Genomic DNA, 25073 nt, shown 5'->3' with positions numbered 1-25073 from the left:
TTCTAGCAAAAGCAGATCAGTTTGATTTTGGGGTATTATGATGAATTCTTAAAGAAACACATTATTTAACCAAGTTTCTTTTTCTACCAACCATTTACACAATGTCAGCCATTGGGATATTTCATAAACCACTTAAGATATATCTGAAAACAATAAATATTATGCTATAGGATGATGTTTCCTAAGCAAAAAAGCACACTGAGCTAGAACTTTTGAATTTCTGCTGACTGTAAACACTGATTATAAGTGAAAAATAAATTTGTTCATGTTATGCATTCCAGTTGATGGGTTCACTCTGCTTAGCTGTATGTACCTCTTCAACAAACTCATTCAAATGACATGAGCATAGTTTGAAGACCCAATGTTATGATTTTGTATATAAATTATTCAAGGTCTAATGTTTTATCATCCACAAAAACATATCAGCCTATGTAAACAGCATTCGGCAGACGTTATGAATAATAAATTATATTATACACATGTATTTATAACAAAAAGCAAAGGTGCAGGTTAGCTTTACAAGCAATATGTCCCCTAGATACTTTTTTAATACATATGTCTATGAGCAAAAACATGAACAATTTATGATTGGCAGCTAGTAGAAGCTACTTAATATTTTTTATTTTAATTTCATCATGCTAAGCTCTTCTATGCAATTCAACCTTTCTAAAATGTCAAAAATTATCCCCAAATCATTTTAATTATAATGAATGCACAATAAATTAAAACAATGGTGGTGTTAGTACACTATATGTATTTGTATGTTTAAAGTATATAGTTGGAAAATATTGTAGATATTAAAAAGGCAAAGTAAGCTATCAATAATGTTAAAGGGCTTTGGGTGTTTAATCTTTCTTTTCATGTCAATATATCAAGATTACTGAATGTCTTGGAAGTCTAAATGTTTGTTTTTACCTATTAGTTTTGACAGATAGACCTCCACCCATAATCCTGCAAGGACCAATAAACCAAACACTTGCAGTAGATGGTACAGCACTACTGAAATGCAAAGCCACTGGTGAGCCTCTTCCCATAATTAGCTGGCTAAAGGAAGGCTTTACCTTTCTGGGTAGAGAGCCAAGAGCTACAATCCAAGACCAAGGAACGCTACAGATTAAAAATTTACGGGTAAGTAGTATTTGGCTTGTTGACCTTATCAGCAGTGTTGCTCTAAGGGAAATTTGCACAGTGTACAGAAAAAAAATCACATACCTCAGCATGATTGCTGTACATTTTATGATAGGTCATGTTATTGCTTGGTTCAACAATGATTAATTGAAATTATAGGAAAGAATATTGTCCTTTGGTAATTCACTATTTCACACTCTACCTAGAATCTTCTCACTTGGGCATATGGATATGTGCCTGTCAGTAATGAAATTAAAATTGGTATATATTAATATATATATATATATATATATATATATATATACATACATATGTATATATGTATATCTTTAAATTTTGTATGTGTATATTCATCTGTGTGAAGGTGTGTGAGCACATAGAAGTCAGAGGACAAGCTGGATGTCTTCTTCAAGACCCCTCCACCATGGCATTCCTTTAGACAGAGAGTGACAGGAAAGGACAGGGCCTCCCTTGGGACTGGAGCTCAGTTAGTATAAAAGGCTCACTGGTCCAGCAGTCCCAGGTAACCACTTTTCTCCACCTTCTTAACACTGGGATTACTGACACATGGCACCATTTCTACACATATTGAAGTGGGGTTGGTAATCCAAGGTAAGAATTCATACCTGCAAAACAAACCTTACTGCATCCCCTCCAATACAGCAACAAGCAACCTTGAACAGAGAGTTATGGATCTCGCTGAAAAATAACCTCATTGGAGAATAATAAAAGCTTCTAATTCTACTCTGTCAAGGAAGACTGTAAGGTTAGAAGACTGTAAGCCAAGAATAAACTGGCTCAGCCAAGAATATAAGAATGAAACTATGTTCATATGAGGCATGTTTGGATAGTTAACAAAGCCCTAACATTTTTAGTTAGGTTGCTACAAATTTTATAAGAATGAGTTAAAACTGGTGTTTTAATGAATGTACTTAAGAAAGAATGACTGTTCCTCAAAGTGAGATAAGTTGGATCTACATGAAAGTTGACCCCAAAAATCTGTGACTCAGAATATTGTGTTATTCTTCTAGTAGTATTTCACAAGGTTTTTAGCAAAAACAGTGGCTTAAAGCAACACAGTTTTTCCCCTCATGATTTCTATTAAAAAATTGAATTAAAAGCATGGCATGAGTTAGCTAAAGTTTCTGCTACAAGTATTGTAATGTTGTAATTGTCAATTAATGTTAGGGGCTTGTCAGAATACTGAGGGAAGATTGATTTACTTTCAAGCAATGCAGTGGGGTTGTTGGTTGCCTAGAGTTGCTTGTGATGACTAGATTAAATACCCACCATGCTCTGAGAGTTGGCTGGTGGTGGCCTCTAGGCTTTTGCTATCTGGGTCTTCCTAACATGAGTGCTCATATCTTTAATGTCAGCATGACAGCTGCCAACAGAAGTGAGCATTTCAGTCTCCTGGTACAAAATCTCAGGCATGATTCATAACCTTCAAGTATGCTAATGACCAGAAACAAGTCTAAAGGCCTCACCACCATGTTAGTGAGATGAGGGATTACATAAGAAGTGAGAACCTAGGAGCTGTTATTATGAAGGTTCCCTGGCCACTGACTGCACAGCCTATGCACTCTCCCATGTATAGTGCAGCAACCTGCATGGCCACAGCTAGCAGGTATAACAGTAGAGTAGAGCATTTTTAAACAATAACAGGCCTGGGGCTGAGAGCCAGAATTGACATAGGTAACATGATACTATATAAATGTTGATAATTATTCAGTGGAAGAACAATTAGTATAGTTTGGCACTTGGGCAGAAATTGGAAACCAAGATGATGAAAAATAAATAAACGAATCATATAACATAGCCAGCGAGTGAGTTGACTCAGTGAGAATATTGGCCATCACACCTGATTACCTGAGTTCAGGTCCTAAGAAACATACAGGAAACAGAGGAGAGAATTTATACTTAAGCTTTCTATGACCTCCCAACAGGAGCCTTGAAACATACAAACATTAAATAGCTGATAGATAGATAGATACATAGATAGATACATAGACAGACAGATAAATGCACAGATACACAGCTATATAGATACATAGATACATTGATAGATAATTCAAACTTACTGAATTTTCTTGAATTTTCACGTTCAGAAGCCAGGGAAAGGGTGCAATATGGTGCAATCATCAAATGAAGATGATTCTTCTCGTAGGATAGAATGTATCTACAATTACACATCTATGTAGTAATTTATCAGTGTACTATGTATATTTTCAAAAGAGAAGAACAATCATAGATAAACTTTAATACATTTATAAATAATATTAACATTAATAACAACAAATTGATTAGTATTCTAGATGAAAATATTGCCAAGTTCTGTCAAAGGAAAATAAATTAATATGGACTCTTTAATATGTATTTTTAAATTCATCATGAATTAGCAAATTTTCTTTGAACAATATGAAATTATTTTTTAAAAATATATACTAGCTCTCCTTAGATAAGCATTTTAACCTGTTTTTGAGATAAAGGCAGACTTAGGCCGTGAAAGTTAGTGCTTTTTTGTTGTATTGCGGCATTAAAGGACATGTCCTCATAGATAGTAAAGATCCATGAGTTAGCTAGAGAGTGCGAGAGAGGTGTAATTAAAGGTAGATGCTTGATAATGTCAAAGGAGCTTGACTCCTTGTACTGGTCTTCCCGTAGCATCTCTGAGATGCCATTCCCCAGGAGGCTTGTTTGTAGCTAACTGTCCAAGGAGAAAAGGGATGATAAAGTAAGCTAACGTATTCGTTTCCCTCTTTTAAAAAATTGGTCAGGGATGAAAGGATAAGGAGAGGAAAAAGTGAAGCACTCTTGATCAGAATACTTCCTATCTGAAGTCAAAGTACACACACACACAAATAGCACTGGTGAGGGTGATCCTAGCAACACAAGAGTGAGACCAAGAAGCCATTTGGACTTTTGATCGGCTCCAAATTGAGCATGTTGTTCCTTTCCTGAACAATGGACGCTGTTAAAGAAGGATTACAACAGGCTTTACCACTTCCCTGGTGTAGACAAGAGGTTTCCTATAGGTCAGAGTCCTTTGTGTCTCATGATTTCTTTCCTCAGTGCATAGGCCAGAGAACAAAAATAACATGATGGATGCTAAGTTCTTCTGGTCCAGCTAATTGGTATCAGAATCTGTATCTTTTGAGAAGTTGAATATTCCAGTACTCATTAAAGCCTACCTACCACAGCTAATGTCAGGCTCGTCTCTCCACACAATGACAAGGGGATGCAGTTACGATGCATTACCTACATACTCTTCTTTTTACACAGAATAACAAGTGCTACATTTTAGTTCAACAGCTATCATAAAATGCAAATTCTTTTACACATTCGCAGCCCATATTCAAATGAACGCCCCATTAAAATCCAACCTCAGCTCATTATACTTGGCTTGTGAGTGATGCTTCTTAAATGCAAAGATTCCTAATGACTATAATGTACTCGCAGCCACATTTCAAAGGATGGCTTATTCCACAATGGCTACTCCTATCACCCCTGTAAGATAGAAGACAATTGTACAGAGATGGTATGGAAAAGAGTGACATGGTAGAGCACTTTCAAACTTAAGTTAAATACATAATGACATTTAGAATCAATAAAAAATGGTGGCATGGCAGTAACTTTATGCACCAGTGCTTTATTTGAGAATCAATTATGACACGGAGTCATAGATTAATTTTAAAACTGAAGGTGTGGCACTCCACACCAAGTGTGCCGTGCATGACATAGATTTTTAAGAAAGAGCTCATGAAATATAAGAAACAACCTTAGGCTCTCAAGATGCAATTCAGAACACAGACTGATGCTCATTGGTCACCACAGAACTTAAGTCCTGCATCTCTTGTTTGCCTTAAACTCACTTATGCTTTGATATTGATTCCCATCTATTTTTCCTACTCCACTAACCTATTGGCAATAAATGTTGGTACTGCAAGCCTCTAAAACCCAAAAGCCATGGGGATAATTAAGTTTTATGTTTACTAACCTTCAAGCTTTTTTGTCAAGAATATTTTTTTTTTACTTTTACATTTGTAAGAGACAACTTTTGATCATATTTCCAACTATTCTAAAAGTTCTTGATTATTCTTTAATGGGCAACAAAGACATTTTAAAGTATCAATAATTTTGGATGTTTTAAATATGCTTTAAAAAAAAAAACACATTTTTTTGGCTCTGTTTCTGCTTGTAGTTATTTCAAAATGTCAAGGCTCCATAGGGATGAATTTTGTTGCTGTTGTTTTGTTTTGTTTTAGTTTTTTACTGTTTTTCCATTAGATTTTTATCTCAAAATGATGTCACTTTGTCATTGAGTGCTACTCTCATGCCATTTATTTATAAGTAGAAAATACATTTCTTTTTTTTTTTCTTTCTTTCTTTTTTTTTTTTTTTTTTTTTTTTTTTTTTTTTTTTTTTTTGTTTGTTTTGGTTTTTCGAGACAAGGTTTCTCTGTGTAGCCTTGGCCATCCTGGACTCACTTTGTAGACCAGACTGGCTTCAAACTCACAGCGATCCACCTGCCTCTGCCTCTGCCTCCCGAGTGCTGGGATTAAAGGCGTGCGCCACCACGCCTGGCTGAAAATACATTTCTTACAAGAAAAAAAATCTTTTATAAAACATTTGAGCCAGGTGTGGTGGCACACATCTGTAATCTCAGCAATCAAGGAAGCAGAGGCTAGTCCAAGCGGTACGTCCCCATGGAAAACTTTACCTACCAGGAAAGTGGGTCAGAGGGGAGGACATACTATTGAGACTTTAGGTGTGAGAAACCTGGAGAATGAGGAAATAGAAGGATCCAGAGGGTCCTGGAAAACTATAGGTGGGTCTGGGCCCTGGGGTCCTCCTCAAACTATGGCACCAGTCAAGGAAAATATAGGCAGTAAACTTCGAACCCCTACCCAGACTAACCGATGGACAGGACATTCTCCACCGATAAGTGGAGAAGGATATCTGACTTTCACACAAACTCTGGTGCCCCATATTTGACCATGTCCCTTGGATGGAGATGCCTGGTGGCACTCAGAGGAAGGATAATATGTCATCAAGAAGAGACTCGATACCCTATGAGCATATACAAGAGGAGGAAGTCTCCCTCAGTCACAGACATAGGGGAGGGGAATGGGGGGAAGCGGGAGGGAGGGAGGAATGGGAGAATACAAGGGATGGGGCTAACAACTGAGATATAATTTGAATAAATTAATAATAAAAAAAGAAAAAAAAAAAGGAAACAGAGGCAGGCAGATCATTGTGAGGTTAGCCTGGTTTACAAAGCAAGTCCAGGACAGCCAAACCTACACAGAGAAACCCTATTGTGAAAAACAAATGAACTAACAAACAAACAAATACATACACACACATAGACACACACGCCAACACCCCTATACCTACATGCATTGCCCTTCTCAGAGTTACAGCTGTCTCATTATCTCATTAGTCCTAGGTACTTTTAACTATTGAAATGCATTCATTTAGAAGTCAACATGAATTCTAAGTTGGCTTGTTCATATTTGACAGTGACACAATGGAATCTCAAAAGAATATAGTGTTAAAAGTAAATATTACAATGGAGGCATGAAAAGTTAATACATAAATCTTATCAGACAAATAACACTTAGTTGCAGAAACATAACCTGGAGTTTCAGAATGCTGAGAGTTGTATGGAAGAGTTGAGGGACGAAAGAACCCAGAGAGGTCAGGAGCCCCACAGGGAGATGGTCAAGGCCAGCAGTTCTGAACATGGGGCATTCACAAACTGATGCACCAGCCAAGGGCAATGCAAACAGAGAACCTGGCATCCCTGTTCAGCTGTAGACCACAAACAGCTAATTCTCCACATGGGGAGGGGCACAGGGGGGACTGCCTCAGGCTCTCTGACATATACTCCAGGGCCCAAGATTTGATCACTGCTCCATGGCCAGGAGGCTTTGACGGCACACAGAGAAAATGCATACAGGCTACCATGAGGAAACCTGATGAACTCTGAGCAGATGGCAGGGGAGGAGGACCCCCCCTAGTGTGAAGTCTTGGGGAAGGGAATGTGGAGGTAAAGGGAGGAAGGGCAGGAATGGGAAGTTAAGAAAGAGGGCATAACAGTAGGGATGTAATGTGAATACATTATAATAAATTAAAAAAATCAAAAAAAGGAAAAAGTTATAATAAAAGGTTGCTTAAATCACACACATACACACACACACACACACACACACACACACACACACACACACACACACACACACACACACACACACCTTACCCTAATTCAAGATCAAGTGATTACAGTTGATCACAACTGGATTCTTTTTTTTCATGTGTGCTAGATTTCTGATACTGGCACTTATACTTGTGTGGCTACAAGTTCAAGTGGGGAGACTTCCTGGAGTGCAGTGCTGGATGTAACAGGTGAGTTCTTTTTAAGACTTTTTATTTTTAATTATTTTTTACATCTACATCTATTATTACACATAAATACAGTAAACTACCTGCTGTAAGAAAAACCACAAAACAATCAGGAATTATATAAATGTTAGATTCATAGTGTTTAGGCTATTTGCATTTAGCAACCTTGGAGAAAACTTGGTGAGTCTAAAATTCTGAATATGAATCAACATCTACCCTATCTCATCTCTGTCAACTTATAATATCTATCTAGTACTAAAAACATCTTATCCCCTAAACAACTAAGCTTAATTGTAAACTAAACTATCTGGGCTTCACCCGCATCAGAAACTTGAGAAAGAATAAAATTGATTACCTAAGTAGACAGGAAGTTCAAGTTAGCAACTTCCAAAATAAGAAAATGACAGAGACAGTTTGCTGCCCGAACAGTCACCCAAAATTCTCTGTAACATTGGAGCATCATCTGCAGCCTTCTGGACTGGAGAATGTCTCAGCTGTTAAAGGCTAGGCTCACAACCAAAACAGGTGAGTTCTTAAAGAGAGGCATATTTATATAGCAATGTAATGGTGGGTAAAAGTTTTTACATGCCTTGCATGTAAACCGAAGTCACATTCAATGTCAGTTTTGAACTCACACATTAGTTGGCGTGTATAGGGAACTCCTTACGTTTGTACCTCCTAGCCTTGTTGCTTGATTTATTCTGTAATGCAAGTGATTATACTGATTATTCATAAAAGGAAAACTACAATTTATTAGCATGTAGGAAAACCAGCTAATAGCTTACACCTACCTGATTTATGAAGATGAATTGTATACTGTCAAGTCAATTTCTTTAACGTCTCCTTTCTCAAGCATTATTTATGGTCTGCTTACAAAATCAGGAATGAAGTTTTTCTGTTCTCTACAGAATCCGGAGCAACAATCAGTAAAAATTATGATACAAATGACCTGCCAGGGCCACCATCCAAACCACAGGTCACTGATGTTACTAAAAACAGTGTCACATTATCCTGGCAACCAGGTACCCCTGGAGTTCTTCCAGCAAGTGCATATATCATTGAGGCTTTCAGGTAGGAGGCAATTCTTGTTTCTATTCTTCTCTGGATTCCTGTCTTAGTTCCTGTATGCTCCGATCTCACCTTAGCAACCCCGAGGCCTTATGTCAAGGGCAAATTCATGTGCTTTAAGAAAATCCACTTATGCTAAACTATTCAGATTTAGACATAAACCTTTCATTTAGCAATTAATAACAAGACTGAAAATAAAATTCATTGTCTGTTACTGGAGAAATTTTATAACATAATTGCTCCATCTTTCTTTACCTGACCCTTAAGCATGCACACCGTAACACATTGCCTTTTGTCTACACTCAATACTTTCTCAGCACCTATTTCTGTGCTTTCTCAGACACCTTATGTTTCAAAATGTTCATATATATAAATACATATATATTTGAGGGAGAACACAGTTTTTTCTCAGTTTGAGTCACCTTGATTAATAGTATGCTCCCTAGATGTATCCATTTATCTATTTTATAATGATTTCATTTTTCTTCATATCTGAGAAAAACATATGTATATATGTCTAACATTGGGACATTAACCCTAGAAGAACACACCGTAGCTAGACATATACACTTATTAAAATTATTCAGTGTATATTGGCACATTGGGTTTGAGAATATTCCTAATAATTAGGGCACAAATATAAAACAATTCCAATGTTTTGAGGCTATGTCCTTGAATAAATATATTGGATATTCCTGCAAGAAAATTGAATACCAGAGTTAAGAGATCAATTCCATGTGCTTCTAGTTATTGAATGAAAAGATATTTCAATGTGCTATATGAAATATTTGTCATGAGTACAGAGATACAGATGATAAATCATTGAATCTTATTACATTGCTTGATCTAAGCATGGTAAAGTAAAAATGGAAAACTGTAGGTACTGTTTGTTGCTTTACATTCAATTTCACTGTGCTTTTGTTTCAAGTTGCACAGTTTGAACGCCAATCATTGTCCTTCACTGTCATCAGGACAAATGAGCACCTCTTTGTGCTCAGCCTTTCTACTCTATATTTTAGTTCATGATAAATACATATTTGCAAATTTTAAAATAACAATTTTCATGTTTGACAATTTTGGATGGCTTTTTGATGCTAAAAAATATATAGCCAAAAAGTCCCCTTAAGTCTTTTAAATGGCATCCATTTTGGCTAGTTATACAAGGGACCATACACAGAATCTGAGATACTTCATCAATTAGAGATGAGAGATCACAATACTGTGTAATGTAAATTTTTATTAAAAATGTCACCAAGGGAAAAATATTCATTACATGCTTCCTTTCTTCTTTTACAGATATGTAGTTTTAGAAGGCTCTATTATAAAATTGCATGTGGAATTGATGCAAAAGAAAACACACCTTGTTACAGGAAAATATATTGGCATAAATTACTCTGTAGCCCATTTATTCTTTCTGCAGGTTAATTCTTTGCAAGGTATATACATATGCATTTATGAGGACCATATTTATTGTTTAAAGTTGCTGTTGTGATTTTTGGCCTTTGTTCCTTCTACAGGTATTCATTTAGTGGGCTGCTGTGCATTTAGCAAAGGGCTTTGACATCTCCTGGGCTGAGTTTAATTTTGTTGTGCATGGCACTCTGTTAGGTGGGCTCGGCTTTGTTGTTGAATAAACTGAACTCATCCAGATGTTTCATTATTGGGCTGAACACTTCAAGTGTTGTGTGTGTGTGTGTGTGTGTGTGTCTGTTTAATTTTCAGCCATTAACCTTTGTCATTGACACTCAACTCCATTTGCTATTATATTATGAATGTTCTTTCAATTAGTTTCCTTCCTATTTCAGCCAATCCGTGAGCAATAGCTGGCAGACAGTAGCAAACCATGTGAAGACAAGCCTCTATACAGTGAGAGGGTTGAGGCCCAACACAATCTACTTGTTCATGGTGAGAGCAATCAACCCCCAAGGTCTCAGTGACCCAAGTCCTATGTCGGATCCTGTACGCACACAAGGTAACTTCAGTAGCTGTGAAAAATGACTGGCTTTAGGCGGGGGGAGGAGGGAGTAGGGGGAGGGGAGAGGGATGTATGAACTTAAACCATGGACACTGAATGAGTAAAGCTAATGTGTCTATTCTGATTGTACATGATTCTTTGGGTCTCATCCATGGAAGATAATGTTTTCAGATCACCTTCCTGTTCTATCCTTTCTGACCTCCTGGGGTCTATGTAGGTAAAACGAAGAAACAATTGGGTACTTGTGTTGTGAATGAGAGTCCCTGAATGAAAAAGAAAAAAGTTTCCACTTCTCCACTACACAATATGAAAAGAAAAAAATAAACCCTTTTAAAATAGATGCCCAGATAGGAATGCCAGAATTTGTTTTCCTGATTCTATGTTTCGTGTTTTCACTCAGGCAAGTGGCTCTCCCAGCGTGGGTGTTGAGTAGGAAGGACCAGTGACCCTGAATCTCTTAGACACATGTTTTCAAGCTTCCAGTCTATAGATGGGAGGAGGTCAGGGCCCTGAGTAGTTTAGTTAGCATGCCTTCTAAGTGGTATGTTTCCAACTGGTAACAACTGCCGTATCAAAGAGCTATTTATTTCAGAAAACAATAAATACACCTTTTTTTCTTGGCATAGGTGATTGTTCTGGCTTACAAACCACCATCTTCTTGAATGTGAAAATGAATAATTTCAGAATGGAAATTTTGTTCTCCTTTTTTCTTTATTACCTTTCCAGCTACTGTGAAGTCACTGAAGTAAGGGTTTAACACAGTTACATTATCCCTTCTTTTCCTACTAGTAAGAGAAGTAATACAATAGAAAATGGGGACTTCATTCTTTGTCACAACCTATTCCCCACAGGGTTCTTGAGAAAGGGTTAATTATTTCTTATTTATAAGAGCCTTTGAACAAGATCTAATTCAAAGTAGTATTTTTATGCTATGAAAAGCACCATGCAGCCATAAAATATTATTATAATTACAATGTAGTTCAGGGGTAGTGACTAGCATGCCATTATCACAGAGAAGGGTGCGGTAAAGGAATGAAGTCAAATAAAGTCACCACGTGATGGTAACGTGGCTGACATGATGACAGTTGAGGGAGGAGGGGATGGCACTTTGCTTTTGTTCTCTCTGCCATAGTGTGCTTAATTTTCCATGATGATGAAGGGTATGTAGGTAAAGAACCTGTCTCCAGAGAGAGAGAAAGCACAACAAAGGCTTTGGAGACCTGAGAGTACTTTACATTTTTCCCTCATCCCTGTGCAACTGCTTTTAATGTGTCTCGATTGGATGAGTAAATTAAATGATTGAACTGTGAGATGGAAAAGATGGAAGGTTTTTTTTTTCTTAAGTCAAGAAATGTTAATAATAGCTCTACCTGTGTGGATAGCAGTTTTTGTTGTGCGTACCCGCAGTTTAAGCTAGGTGGGGAAACTGTAAGCTTGGGTGGGCCTCTGGTGTGAGGAATCCAGCACACCTTCATGATCTTCAGTAACTGCACCAGTCACTGAGTCTTGACACAGAACATAACTCAGAGTGTAACACCCAGTGAAAGGTCAACAAAGATCAATGAAGGTCTTGGTGTGTGTGTGTGTGTGTGTGTGTGTGTGTGTGTGTGTATGAGAGAGAGAGAGACAGAGAGAGAGAGAGAGAGAGAGAGAGAGAGAGAGAGAGAGAGAGAGAGAGAGAGAGAGAGAGAGAGAGAGAGAGAGACAGAGAGAGAGACAGAGAGAGACAGAGAGAGAGACAGAGAGAGACAGAGACAGAGACAGAGACAGAGACAGAGACAGAGAGACAGAGAGAGCCTGTTTTGAGAAACTTCACATAGCTGAAGACCTATTTTCTCTTTAACAGATACTTAATAGGAAAATTCATGTTTTGTGTCTGCATGTCAGGTTCATTTTTTGATGCCACACATCTAGCTGTTTGGCAATCTACACATCATTTCTTTACAAAGAACGCATTGTCTTTGAGGTCTGAGCTTTCAAAGCCTTTAATGACCACTTACTTTGAAAATCACTTACTTCATTAAGCCTTCTAAATACATGTAGGAAAAGATCACAGTAGAGCATATTTACATCAGCAAAGGTTAAAAGTATTCAGATAATGGAACATATTGTTCTAAGTAAATTCACACTTTACTTAGTTGCTTATGTTGAAGATGAAAAACGTGTAAATGAAGGAAAATTACATTATGTGGTTCCTAATTATATCTGTCCCAGTTAAAGTTAGCACACTCAACTTAAGTTGCAGCTGACATACAGACCTCACACTTTTGATAGAATGTTGCAGTACAAACTGAGGGAAGAAAAAAAGAAATTGAGAAATCAGTATGAGTTGGATATCTTTTTTTTTTTTTAAGTCAAATCATTTTAGGGAAATTTGACCTTGGCATTGAAGTACATTGGAAAAATAATTCTATTGACATATGTGTAACTTTTATTGAAAAAAAAAACCCTCTAATTTTCAATTTTAGATGTTTCTTAGCTTAAAACTCAGAAGATACTTCAGTGCCTCATCATTTATATAGAAACATCTCTTTGGGCAAGTATTAGAATGTAGACACTGGTTCAACTAGAATCTAACGAGCTTCCAAAACCCATATAGCCCTGTAGGAATGGAGAGTTACAAACACTCTTTTGTTAATAGAAACTTTTGGTGAAGCCAAATATCACAAAATTTGCCATACAATCATGGCACATACATGCACATACATCCACTCAGTTTTATATACATGATATGTTTATATGCAATATTGATTTTTGTCATGACATATTTCAATCCATCTGGAAATTCATTCTGAACTGGATTATATAAAATGCACTGGAATTTAATATTGAATTTTGAAATTAGGAGTCGTTTTCTCCTCTAACTGCAGATATCAGCCCTCCTGCACAAGGTGTGGACCACAGACAGGTACAGAAAGAACTAGGAGATGTCATTGTCCGTCTCCATACTCCAGTTGTCCTGACACCTACAACTGTTCAAGTCACGTGGACGGTAAGTTTACATAGATTATATTAGGATTCATATACAGTAACACAACCTATTTGGAATTTTTAAAGCAAAAAAGGAAAACAACCCAAAACCAAATTTAAAACACCATTTCAAATCAAGGGGTAGCCAAGAAAGATAAAGTAAAATATTCACTATAGGAAACTCTAGAAAGAGTAATTAGTAAGAGTTAAGTTGTAATGGAAATATGACCTTCGCTGTGCTGACTTCTAGAAGCTCTACTGAGATGCCGCTAACAGGCCAAAGTTACAGGGTACATATCAAGGCTTTTAGCATGATTAATACTCTGAGATCGTCACCAAAATCAAAGTTTAGAATGGCAAAGCCATCCCAGAATGAAACACCATAGCCAATAGTGACCACACCCTCCCAAACCCAACCTTATCCCCCTTTGCCCAATAAATACCATGTTGCTATAGATTTATCAATGTTGGAGTTTTGCTGTTTAGGGAATCACATAAATCATTTTTGTATCTGGCTTCATTCACTCAGCACAATGTGCTTGTTGCATTCGTGTCACAATGCATATCAGTACTTTCTTTCTTGCAATGTACATATATAAAATCAATTACATCTAACTTTTCTATGTGAAGTAGAGTCCTAAATAATATTTTGTTCAATGGATAGTGTCTTTTTATACCTTTACATGGTAAACCTTTGAAATGTTTCATTTCTTTGGCTACTGTGCTTCCACAACTATTTGCGGATAGTTTTTAATGTGCATATTTTCATGTCTTTGGAATATCCCCAGGGATTTTTGCCCAGTGAGTTAACTTGTCACTTAACATTTGTTGAACTTGCTAAATATTTTATAAGTATTCAGCCATTCTGGTTAGTATAGTCATGGTGTACTGACTGGTCTCTTTGAAATTCTTTCCAGTTTTCTCCCATTCATCAGCACTTAAGATTCTCTATGTTTTAGGTTGTAACCATTCTGGTGGGCATACAATGATGTATTTTTATGATTCCAACTTTCATTCCTGTGATTATTATGTAGGGTATATTTAACTGTATGTATCTATGTTCATTGTTTTCGAAGTAGCTAAACAAATTTCAAAACCATACTGGTTCTTAACTTCTTCGCATTCAGAACATTAGAGACACAATTCTGTCACACTTTACATCAGCTCTCTTCTATAATCAGGTTACAGCCAAAGTATATATTTTTTATCAACTACTTTATAAAATTATTTGAAGTATGAACATAATTAAAGCAATTGTTTGGGTTCCTTTTCAAAACTAATTACTTTAAACAAATCCAGTTCAAAGGCCACTTTTCAGTACAAAGTATATTCCAGACCTCAAGGGCCATTGTATGTAGGAGCACAAATCTGGTTGAGAAAGGTGACACAATGACAAATGCCATAATATGATACATATAACACAAGCAATTTTTAGTCAAAGACGTCTTTCTGCATATTAAACAGCAAAACAACAAAAGACTATCACTCACAGCATGAATTTAAAGACAGCTACAGTGTAGAGTATGGAAGTATTGTGTCTTAGAATACTGGCCATTACAATAATATTTAATGCTATTTAGTCAAGTAACAAATTTTTATAAAATAACACAAAAATAGGCGGGTTGTGTACTTAAATTATTGCACTTGCAGTATTTTATTCTCTGGTGTGCTAGGGACTAAGGCAAGAATATTTTAGTTCCTGTTTACCATTAAGATTTTGTGAGTAGACTGTGATTAAATAGATACCAAAAGACCACCTATCTATTTCCTAGTCTATTAATAAAATAAAGAACAAGCATAAAACTTAAGTAGGACGTGATCACCTATCAAGAAGAGCTGGAGGGAGTGATGTAGGGCCTCTACTTGCTCAAAGCACCTCAGTTTTTAAGATCAACTTTCTGCATTTTCCATTCTGCTTTCACCTGTAATAACAGTTTCCTCCCTCTCAGCAGTGCCTCGCAACTGCACAAAATTAAGTTAAACTCCTATTATTAGTAAACCATTCCCATCGACTGGCTGGTGGCGGTGCTCACTGGAGTGAGCAAGCAATGCTGTGTAGTAAACACTAGCTTCATAAAGTACCTAAAACACTTAATTAATGAAATCCAAACATGGATAAAACCAATTTGCCCTGATTTACAGACTCCCTTCATCTCCAAACAGCTGCTTAATGTTCTTCTTAAAAACACAGCTTGCTTCTTTCAGTATTAACAAGCTATTATTGTGAGTTATGTCTTTCTTTCAGTGTATAAATTCACTTAAAGGGAATTCAGAGAAGTTTATAAAATGTAAACTAAATGTTGTTTTAACATACGCAACAAGGTTTTGCTTTGTATTTTTTTTTTTAAACTCTGGAAGTTTTAATAAAATACAATTCTCTTTGCTTCTCGTGAATTTAATTTTTGTTCTTTAGTTGCCTAATTTTATGTCAGAGCAACTTCTGATTTTCAGAAATCACATCAGTTTGTTACCAACACAAATTGGTAGCCTGGCTGAGCATTCTAAGGTCATACATGAGCAACCTTGCTAGACTTGTTAGACTTAATTTTTCTTGATACAGCTTAGTAAAAGTGTAGCTCTAATTCCAGAGAATCTTTGTGGGTTAAAAATCTGTCAACAAGAAAAGGGATTTCTAGTTTTGCAACTGATCTATCAACCTAAAAATAGCATGTAAGAAGGCTTCTGGCTGAAGCATTCTAAAGAGAAAAACACTCCTTTGTTCTATTCTGTATTGTTTGAAGTTCTGTGTGTGTGTGTGTGTGTGTGTGTGTGTGTGTGTGTGCGCGCGTGCGTGCGTGCATGTGCGCATTTTATTTTATGAAAATACTATTGCAATATATTATTCATCAATTGGTTTCTTTCTCTCAAAAATACCATGCCACAACAGAACAAGAAAGATTAGCAGTTAAGATATAAAAGAAAACCCTTTTGTTTATAGCGTTCTGATCATCGAATTTTTGAAGCCCTAATAAAAATTCACATTCTTTATTTATTTCTCCAGAACTGCTTGAAATGAGGTAATTTCACTTCTTTTTATGAATCTTTACACTTTGGCAACGAAATGGCTTGGTTTCAAACTTCTCAACTTATGGATACTAAGCTGTAGTGTGGGATATTGATTGGAGGAGCAGCTTCGGTAGTTTATGTTCAAATCATGCATTTATAAAGCAAGGAAAACCAGTAAAATGATTTGACATTCCTTTTTTATTATTGTTAAATCATAAAAGCCATTTCTTTCTGTAACTCAAGAAACCATAAAACCTCTAAAAAGAGCAGCAGTCCAGACAACTTGTACAAATCCTGTGCAAGACCAAGTCAAAACAAATGCCAGCCTGGAGATGGTAACTGGGCACACAATCCCACCCCAAACCATGGAGATTTTGGCAGTTGCTAGCAGCTGGAAAAGAGAGAAAGGGTTTTGTAAAAAAAAAAAAGAAAAAAAGGATATATAGCTATTGATAAGTTGACCACTCTCCAGTAGAAGGCCATACACCCAAGAATATTTGGGCAGCACAAAATTGTCTTGAAGAATTTAATTTAAAGAAAGAAAGTGCATAGTCCTGGCCAGTGCGGCAGAGGAAAGTAGAGAGATTCCATAAAGAGTTGGAGGACCAGTGAATATCATCAAAACACATTGTATGACTCTTTCAAAGAAACAATAAGACATTTAAAAATGTTTCTCTTCAGAGGAAAACAACAATGTCTATAACAACTATGGGATTTTATATGGGGGAGAGGTGGAAAAATATATACATACTTATGCAGCAGTTGATGTTCTTCTGGCCATGATAAGGGCAGAGTGAGACAAATTCCCTAAGGACATCTTGCCTGTTTCTCTCACTTAACGTATGCTTTTTGCAGGTGGATCGGCAACCCCAGTTTATTCAGGGCTACAGAGTGATGTACCGTCAGACATCCGGCCTGCAGGCTTCACCTTCATGGCAGAATCTAGACGCAAAAGTGCCCACTGAGAGAAGTGCTGTCCTAGTGAATCTGAAAAAGGGAGTGACTTATGAAATTAAAGTCAGACCATATTTTAACGAGTTCCAAGGAATGGACAGTGAGTCAAAAACAGTTCGGACTACTGAGGAAGGTCAGTATTATCTCTAGTGTAAAGTAAGTTTTTTTTATTTTACGTAGTTTTCTTTTTTAGTTCTTGCTCTGGAAAACCACAAAAGTTTAATATAAGAGTGAATCCAGGGAGTGTAATTTTCTTGTAATATTCGGTGAAATAAATTAAAATGGTGGGAACTCATGTCCTTGTGTGTGTGTGTGTGTGTGTGTGTGTGTGTGAGAGAGAGAGAGAGAGAGAGAGAGAGAGAGAGAGAGAGAGAGAGAGAGAGAGAGAGAGAGAGAGAGAGAGAGTAGTCAGACTCTATATCTGACAAAAAGACAAAGGCCAAAAGGGAAAAAAAAAAAGGAAAACAATAATATTTTCTTATATCTTTGTCTTAAACCTTCTGTTTCAGGATATTTGAATCTGATCATAATGTATTCCTGTATGTTTATGAGGCTCTAGCTCATTTGTTTCCAGAAGACATTCTATAAGATACTCAAGTAAACAAAACGGGTTTTTCATGGTGACCACTGTGTGGGAATAGAGAGAAGCCTGGACCAACCAGCTTTTAAGTTACACATTTTCTATAATATAATAGACAATAAAAACGTTAGCATCACATTGATTTGCAGTGAGATCCAGACAGAAGTGAATATATTTGAAAACATGCTACTTATAGGATATATAAAACCAAAAATATATAAATTACCCTTTCTAATAATATTTATGCTCTATCAAACTTGGCCTATGCTGAAAACTTCTTCCACCAGAAAAAAAGGGGGCACATAATTATAACTTAGAATAATTTATTCCATGTTTCAAAAATTGGTTTCTCTGCAGTAGACTTTTCCCATGGATTAGACATTTTCCAGTGTTTGGTCCACATTTGTCTCTGTTTTCTGTGGCTGGGTAAATGTAACAAATGGACTCAGCTGGTCCAAGTCTGGGAGCAATGAGCAGCCATTCGTGTTCTTTCAAATCTGCAGAAAGAGGCTGAGTACTGGAGTAATTGACCTGTCAGGGAGCAGGCAAGAGTTCTTTTTTTTTTTTTTAATTTTTTTTATTATTAATTTATTCTTGTTCCATCTCAATGGTTATCCCATCCCTTGTATCCTCCCATTCTTCCCTCCCTCCCATTTTCCCCTTACTCCCCTCCCCTATGACTGTTCCTGAGGGGGATGCCTAGCCAGCAAGGAGAAGCGGAAAGCCAGCTTCCAAAGTGTTAGTTTTCAGCACAGTCCACTACTTAATCACTGCAAGGCTGGTACACAATGGCCACATATATGTCACTGTGCTAGGTTTTGGAGCAGTAGTGTCACATAGAGGTACAGTCAGGAAGAAACTGCATTAGCAGCTGTCTCTCTGTGTCTTATATCTCAATGCGAATATGTCATATCAATGAAATACTCTGTGACAAATTTGCCAAACATGGGGCACCTTCATGGGTGACCTTTGAAATGTATTTTAGGATATTTGTAAGGGGCATAAATTGTTGTACTATGAAGGCATTGATAGTTTTATAGAAATCCTTAGTGGTCCACAATTCTTTGTTTTAATTCCCTAGATAGATATTTTTTTTTTTTTTTTTTTTTTTTTTTTTTTTTTTTTTAGTGGCATCCGAATGTCTCAATGTTTCTCTTTCTGCTATCGAGTTAAATTAAGAGCTTCACTGAGAATGGTTGAGTTATGCACAATTAGTGTTCCCTAGCTCTGGGGATCCCTGAATTGGGGGCCCTGAAGTCTATATTCAGGAACTGCTTCTCACTCATTGCTTCTCAGCATGGTTGTAATTAGTTATAGGAGAAACTATAAAGGAAGGGAATGACTGTCGGAAATAAAAAAAAAAACCCCTCATTTCACATCTGACCCAACACGAGCCCGTTTTCAATTTTACTAGCAGAGTCCCTTACCCAGCCACATAAAATATGCTTTAAATCTTAAATTATAAGCCAGGTCTTAATAGTCAATTATTTTTCCCAGTATGGAAAGAAAGGCAATGTGTTGGTGAAATTTATAATTTTGTTTCTGGTTTTACTTATAAATACTGTCTCAAACAATACAGAATAAACATCCTCTAGAAATGAGGATTGGTGGCATTTTTGGATATTTTATCTGAGAATATTTTTATTTCCATTGTTGTTAGGTATTATTCTAGAAATACAGCCATTAGAAAGTATTAAAGATAAAATACACAACTTCTGGGTTTAAATTCTGATTTCCTGTTTGACCTCAGTAAGTATCTTAGCCTATGGCTTCTTTACTCAAAACTGAAGTCAGAGTTGTTGTCACTCCCTGAGGTCACCATAAGTATTGAAAACTCACAACATGCTGTAAACCGTAGAAAAACAAGTAAGAATGTAAGCTGTTTAATTTGTTATTGAGTGTCTAAGACTTGCTGCATCCATTTTAAAATACGCATCAAAATTAAAGCCTGTTTCTCAGCAAGCTGTCACTTGTTAAAAAAAACTATATGCAAGTTCAGGACAACTGAAAGGCAAAAAACTTGAGTCTTGTCTTTGTTTCCCTGTCCTGTAAACAAATGCATACCAGAGCTTCACTGTTTGCAACCAATCATTCTATTACCTCTGCAGCCCCAAGTGCCCCTCCCCAGTCTGTCACTGTGCTCACAGTCGGAAGCCACAACAGCACAAGTATTAGTGTTTCCTGGGATCCTCCACCACCAGACCACCAGAACGGAGTTATTCAGGAATATAAGGTAAGCCAGGCTAGCGAAGGGAGGGCCAGGCTAAGCTTCCTCTAGAGATCTTCGCACCAGTGCGACACAGCCTGTCCCTAACAGCTCACATGGGAAGTGACAGCTCTGGTTGGATCTTAGGCAAGAACAAGAGAGCATAGAAATGAGAATGCAATGAGGGCAAATAAATACAACTCTGTTGGAAAAGTAAGAGTTGTTTTTAATATAATGTGATTCAGGAATGAAGGAAGGGGGGCCTTGAGGTAGAAGTAAAGATCATATATATATATAGTTTATTCATATTACATCTCAATTGTTATCCCATTCTTTGTATCCTCCCATTCTCCCCTCCCCTATGACTGTGACTGAGGGGGACTTCCTCCCTTTGTATAAGCTCATAAGGTATCAAGTCTCTTCTTGGTAGCCTGTTATCCTTCCTCTAGGTGCCACCAGGCCTCCCCATCCACAGGATGTGGCCAAATATGGGTCACCACAGGTCATGTGAAAGTCATTCCTCACTCTCCACTCAACTGTGGAGAATGTCCTGTCCATTGGGTAGATTTGGGTAGGGGTTCGAAGTTTACTGCATGTATTGTCCTTGGCTGGTGCCATAGTTTGAGCAGGACCCCTGGGCCCAGATCTGCCTGTCATAAAGTTCTTCTTGTAGGTTTCTAGGACCCTCTGGCTCCTTCTATTTCCCCATTCTTCCATGCTTCTCTCTTCTAGAGTCCCAGTAGAATGTCCTCCCCTCTGTCCCATTAAACCCAAGTTCTCCAGTTTCATCAAGGAGCAATGAATTAAGCATTAGGAAAGTAAAAAGGAATATAGAGGAAGGACTGGGAAACATCTCTCAGTGATGTTTTCCTTGGGAAAAATATGGCCATTGAAACAAGTTTTTAACATAATAGCAAAAAAGTAATTGTTTCATTTTTAAATTAATGGAATGATACATTGCTGTTGTTTCATTACTATCATTGATGTGTAAGACACAAAGTGTGTCTACATTTTGTAATAAAATTTTACTAAATCATGATGTGGTTATATATTAAACCTTTGAAAAAATTCAAAGCAATAAATTTTGATATTTTATATAATTCTAGAATATGGAAAATAATATACTAGGCAGAGCCAGTGCCATTAATTGAGATCCCATCTTACTTTACAAATTTTTGCTGATGTGAAAAAGTATGATAAATAATTTTATCCCAAAAAAGTTGCAGATTGAATTTTATTTCTAAAAGCTATTTTTTAAGTAGAATTTTGTCCACTTACTCAAGCAATTGGATGTGGTAATTAGAATTTTTTTTTTAATCTCCCCACCATATTTTCAGTAAACATGCTTAAGGAGGGTATATATCCTCACATAACAACACTAAATCAACTCTGTCATCTTACATGTGTGATAGTACTGTGTACCTATGCACCATTAACACACAATCACCAAATTTATGATGATTTATGTATAAAAGATATTTTCGTACAGTAAGCAGAGGAAACAAGGAGATTTTATCTACACAAATGTCACATTTGAAATAACCCATCACTTTCCCTATGTGTCAAAGGAGTCACTGTGCCTTCTAAATTGCTCTGTAAATGCACATGAAAATGGAGAAATGTAAAGGAATGTGACAGAGTTGCAGCTTGTCACACTGCTCCAGCTCAAAAACACATTAAATATACATAATATATGGAGGATAGCTATAGATATCATTTATAAACACCATTCATAAGACTACAAAATTGATGGGTCACTGTGAACAAATATGTAATCAATTACAGTAGTTGAATTCTCAGGAAAAAATGCCATATTAATTCTTTTATTTTCCTATTTCTATAGATCTGGTGTCTGGGAAATGAGACACGCTTCCATATCAACAAAACTGTGGATGCAGCCATTCGCTCTGTAGTAATAGGTGGTTTATTCCCTGGAATTCAGTACCGGGTGGAAGTGGCAGCTAGTACAAGTGCAGGAGTTGGAGTGAAAAGTGAACCACAGCCAATAATAATCGGTGAGTATCAGGGTATGGCATCTGAACTTTAGCATCTGTCCATGGACAGTAAAGGGAGCTTGTGTTCATCTTGATCATAGTCAGTTATTTATGACAGGTATTTGTCATTGATTAGTGGACCCATACTGGCAACTCGATTCATTAACATGAGTTCTTAGAAATAATTCACACAAACAAATGTTTGTATGTGTGTCCCATAGTCTTCCAGGTACAAACATTGAGTTTTATTGTTAAAGATTGCCTGGAAAATTATTAGTATTCAAAGATTCACTAACACTTGCTATTCAATGAAAATTTGAAAAAACGAGGCAATAATTAGGGAATATGTTTGACTCAAAGCTGTATGCTTCCTCTCAGAAAAATCCTAAAAAAAACTTGGTAATGCAAAACTATATATGAGAGAAAAACCTGATGCTAAATTCATTCACATTCTTGAATAAAAGTGTTTCCTATCACTCCTGAGGATGTTTATTTGTCCTTGTAAGTGCTCCAATGGAATTATCTAGGACATGATAATTTGCGGCTGCCTTGTGACTCAAGTAATATTTTTGTAAATTCTTTGGTGTATTTTTCAAACAGTTTAAATGCTTGGTTACCGAATGGTTTTGAACCCTATGGATGTGCTCTGTTTTGTCTATTTAATTTCCTATTTGAGAGAATGTGCATTCTGGTTGAGCCTTTGCAAGAACATGTCTTCATTTCTTTGAAGAAATTCTCCAAGGTGGAATTTACAGATAATAGGATTACGCGTTTTTAATGTTACTTGAAACTTCTAAGGAATTTTTAAATTGTAAAATGTGAAATTCCCCAAAATGAGGGAAAGGGCTTTCAGTTTTTCTGCATCATCATCATCAACATTTGGTAATATCAGTCTGTAGAAGGATGTATTCCAGTGGCTGTAACTGTGTGTATGATTTTAGTTTCAAATGTTTTGCATGTTTATGATGTGCAACAGATTTGCCTATGCTTATTTCTTGTTCTTTTACATATTTAGTCTTTTAGACCATTTATTTTAATATTTCTTTTGATAAGTATTAAACTTAAATGAAGTACTACTTAGTATTTTTTCTTATCTTTTTTTATTAATTTATTCATATTACATCTCGATTGTTAGCCCTTCCCCTGTTTCCTCCCATTCTTCCCTCCCTCCGATTTCTCCCCTTCTCCCCTCCCCTATGTCCATGACCGAGGGAGACCTCCTCCCCCTATATATGCTCTCAGAATATCAAGTCTCTTCTTGGTAACTAGCTATCCTTCCTCTGAGTGCCACCAGGTCTCCCCGTCTGGGGGACATGGTCAGAAAAGGGGCACCAGAGTTCCTGTGAGAGTCAGATCTCACTCTCCACTCAACGGTGGAGAGTATCATGTTCGTCGGCTAGGTCTTGGTAGGGGTTCGAAGCTTACTGCCTATATTCTCCTTGGCTGGTGCCTTAGTTTGAGGAGGACCCCAGGATCCAGATCTGCCTGTCATAAAGTTCTTCTTGTAGGTTTCCAGGACCCTGTGGGTCCTACTATTTCCTCTTTCTTCCATGCTACTCTTGCCTAAAGTCTCAATCGGATATCCTCTCCTCTGACCCACTTTCTTGGTAAGTAAAGATTTTCATGGTATATATCCCTTGGACTAGTGTTTTTGATATAAGTGAGTATATACCGTTTGTCTCTTTTTGCTTCTGGGTGAACTCACTCATTATGATAATTTCTAGATCAATCCATTTGTCCACAAATTTTGGGAATTCCTCATTTTTAATAGCTGAGTAGTATTCCATCATGTAAATATACCACAGTTTCTTAGTCCATTCTTCTACTGAGGGACACTTAGGTTGTTTCCATGTTATATATTGTTGATAGAGAAATTGTGTTGTCCTCCAGACAGGGAACTTTCATTTTTTTCTGGAAGCATTTTAATTTTAGCTTTTATACTTAGAGTGACAATTCATCTTCAGGTAATTGCTTGAAGTTGAAAGGCTGAGGCTTATATATTCTATAAACATATTAAATTGAATGGATAGCATATATAGACACCTCTCCTAATAATGTAAATATATGGGTTCATAACATTTATATTTGTTTATATGCCAAACTACACTGTTTACATTGCTAAAGCTTCAGTGGTCTTTAAAATTGGGTAATGTGAAAATGCCACAGTCTTCTTATATGAAATTCTGGTGACTAGCATAGGCCTTTTCTTTTTCCACATACTTTTCAGGTCAGATTATCAGTTTCTACAGAGGTATCAAAGAATTGCCGTTGAAAAGACAGTGAATCTATTTGTTAAATTGAGTATATGTAACAATGAGTTCTTCCTGGAACATAATACATGTTTTCATAGCAGAAGTCTTATTTACTACCGTGCAGCAGTGTTTTGTAGTTTTCAGTGTTTAGTCTTTTATATGTTTTGTGGATATACTTCGTGAGTGCTTGGCACATGGCTTACACTGCTGAAATGTTTAAAGTCGGCTTTTCTCAATATTTATGTTATAGGTAAACTTCTATTTTATTTCTCCATTTTTTTGTTGCCTTTGACATGCTAATTTCCACTGAATACCTTTAAGAGGTAAATCATCTTTGTATTCCTAGGAATGAGCACCACTTGCTCATTGTCATACACTTTGAGTATGCTGGATGTAGTTTAGTATCACTTCGTAAAGAACTGTGACTGTATTCATGGAGGATGCTGATTGGTGATTATTCTCCTTCTTGGGTCTTTTTATCATTTTATATCTTGGTCAGGTTTTGGGATGAAGGTGAATGGCGTTATGAAGTAGG

The 25073-nt window shown here is 36.7% G+C and overlaps 1 protein-coding gene across 6 annotated transcripts in view; it reads left to right on the top strand.

The window, feature by feature from the left end:
• The window catches only part of Robo2 (roundabout guidance receptor 2), a 1234122-nt gene that overhangs the window by 1145944 nt on the left and 63105 nt on the right, over positions 1-25073 (top strand). For all 6 annotated transcript variants that reach the window (XM_051150142.1, XM_051150139.1, XM_051150140.1 and 3 more), the window contains 8 exons: positions 923-1128; positions 7455-7536; positions 8442-8604; positions 10407-10573; positions 13447-13568; positions 17408-17639; positions 20195-20319; positions 22136-22307. In XM_051150142.1, the coding sequence (XP_051006099.1) occupies positions 923-1128; positions 7455-7536; positions 8442-8604; positions 10407-10573; positions 13447-13568; positions 17408-17639; positions 20195-20319; positions 22136-22307 (1269 nt within the window). The remainder of the gene's footprint in view (positions 1-922; positions 1129-7454; positions 7537-8441; positions 8605-10406; positions 10574-13446; positions 13569-17407; positions 17640-20194; positions 20320-22135; positions 22308-25073) is intronic.

Source organism: Acomys russatus, chromosome 8 (assembly GCF_903995435.1).
Source record: "Acomys russatus chromosome 8, mAcoRus1.1, whole genome shotgun sequence".
In the NCBI taxonomy this organism is placed as follows: Eukaryota; Metazoa; Chordata; class Mammalia; order Rodentia; family Muridae; genus Acomys; species Acomys russatus.
This window is presented reverse-complemented; position numbering and strand designations above follow the sequence as displayed.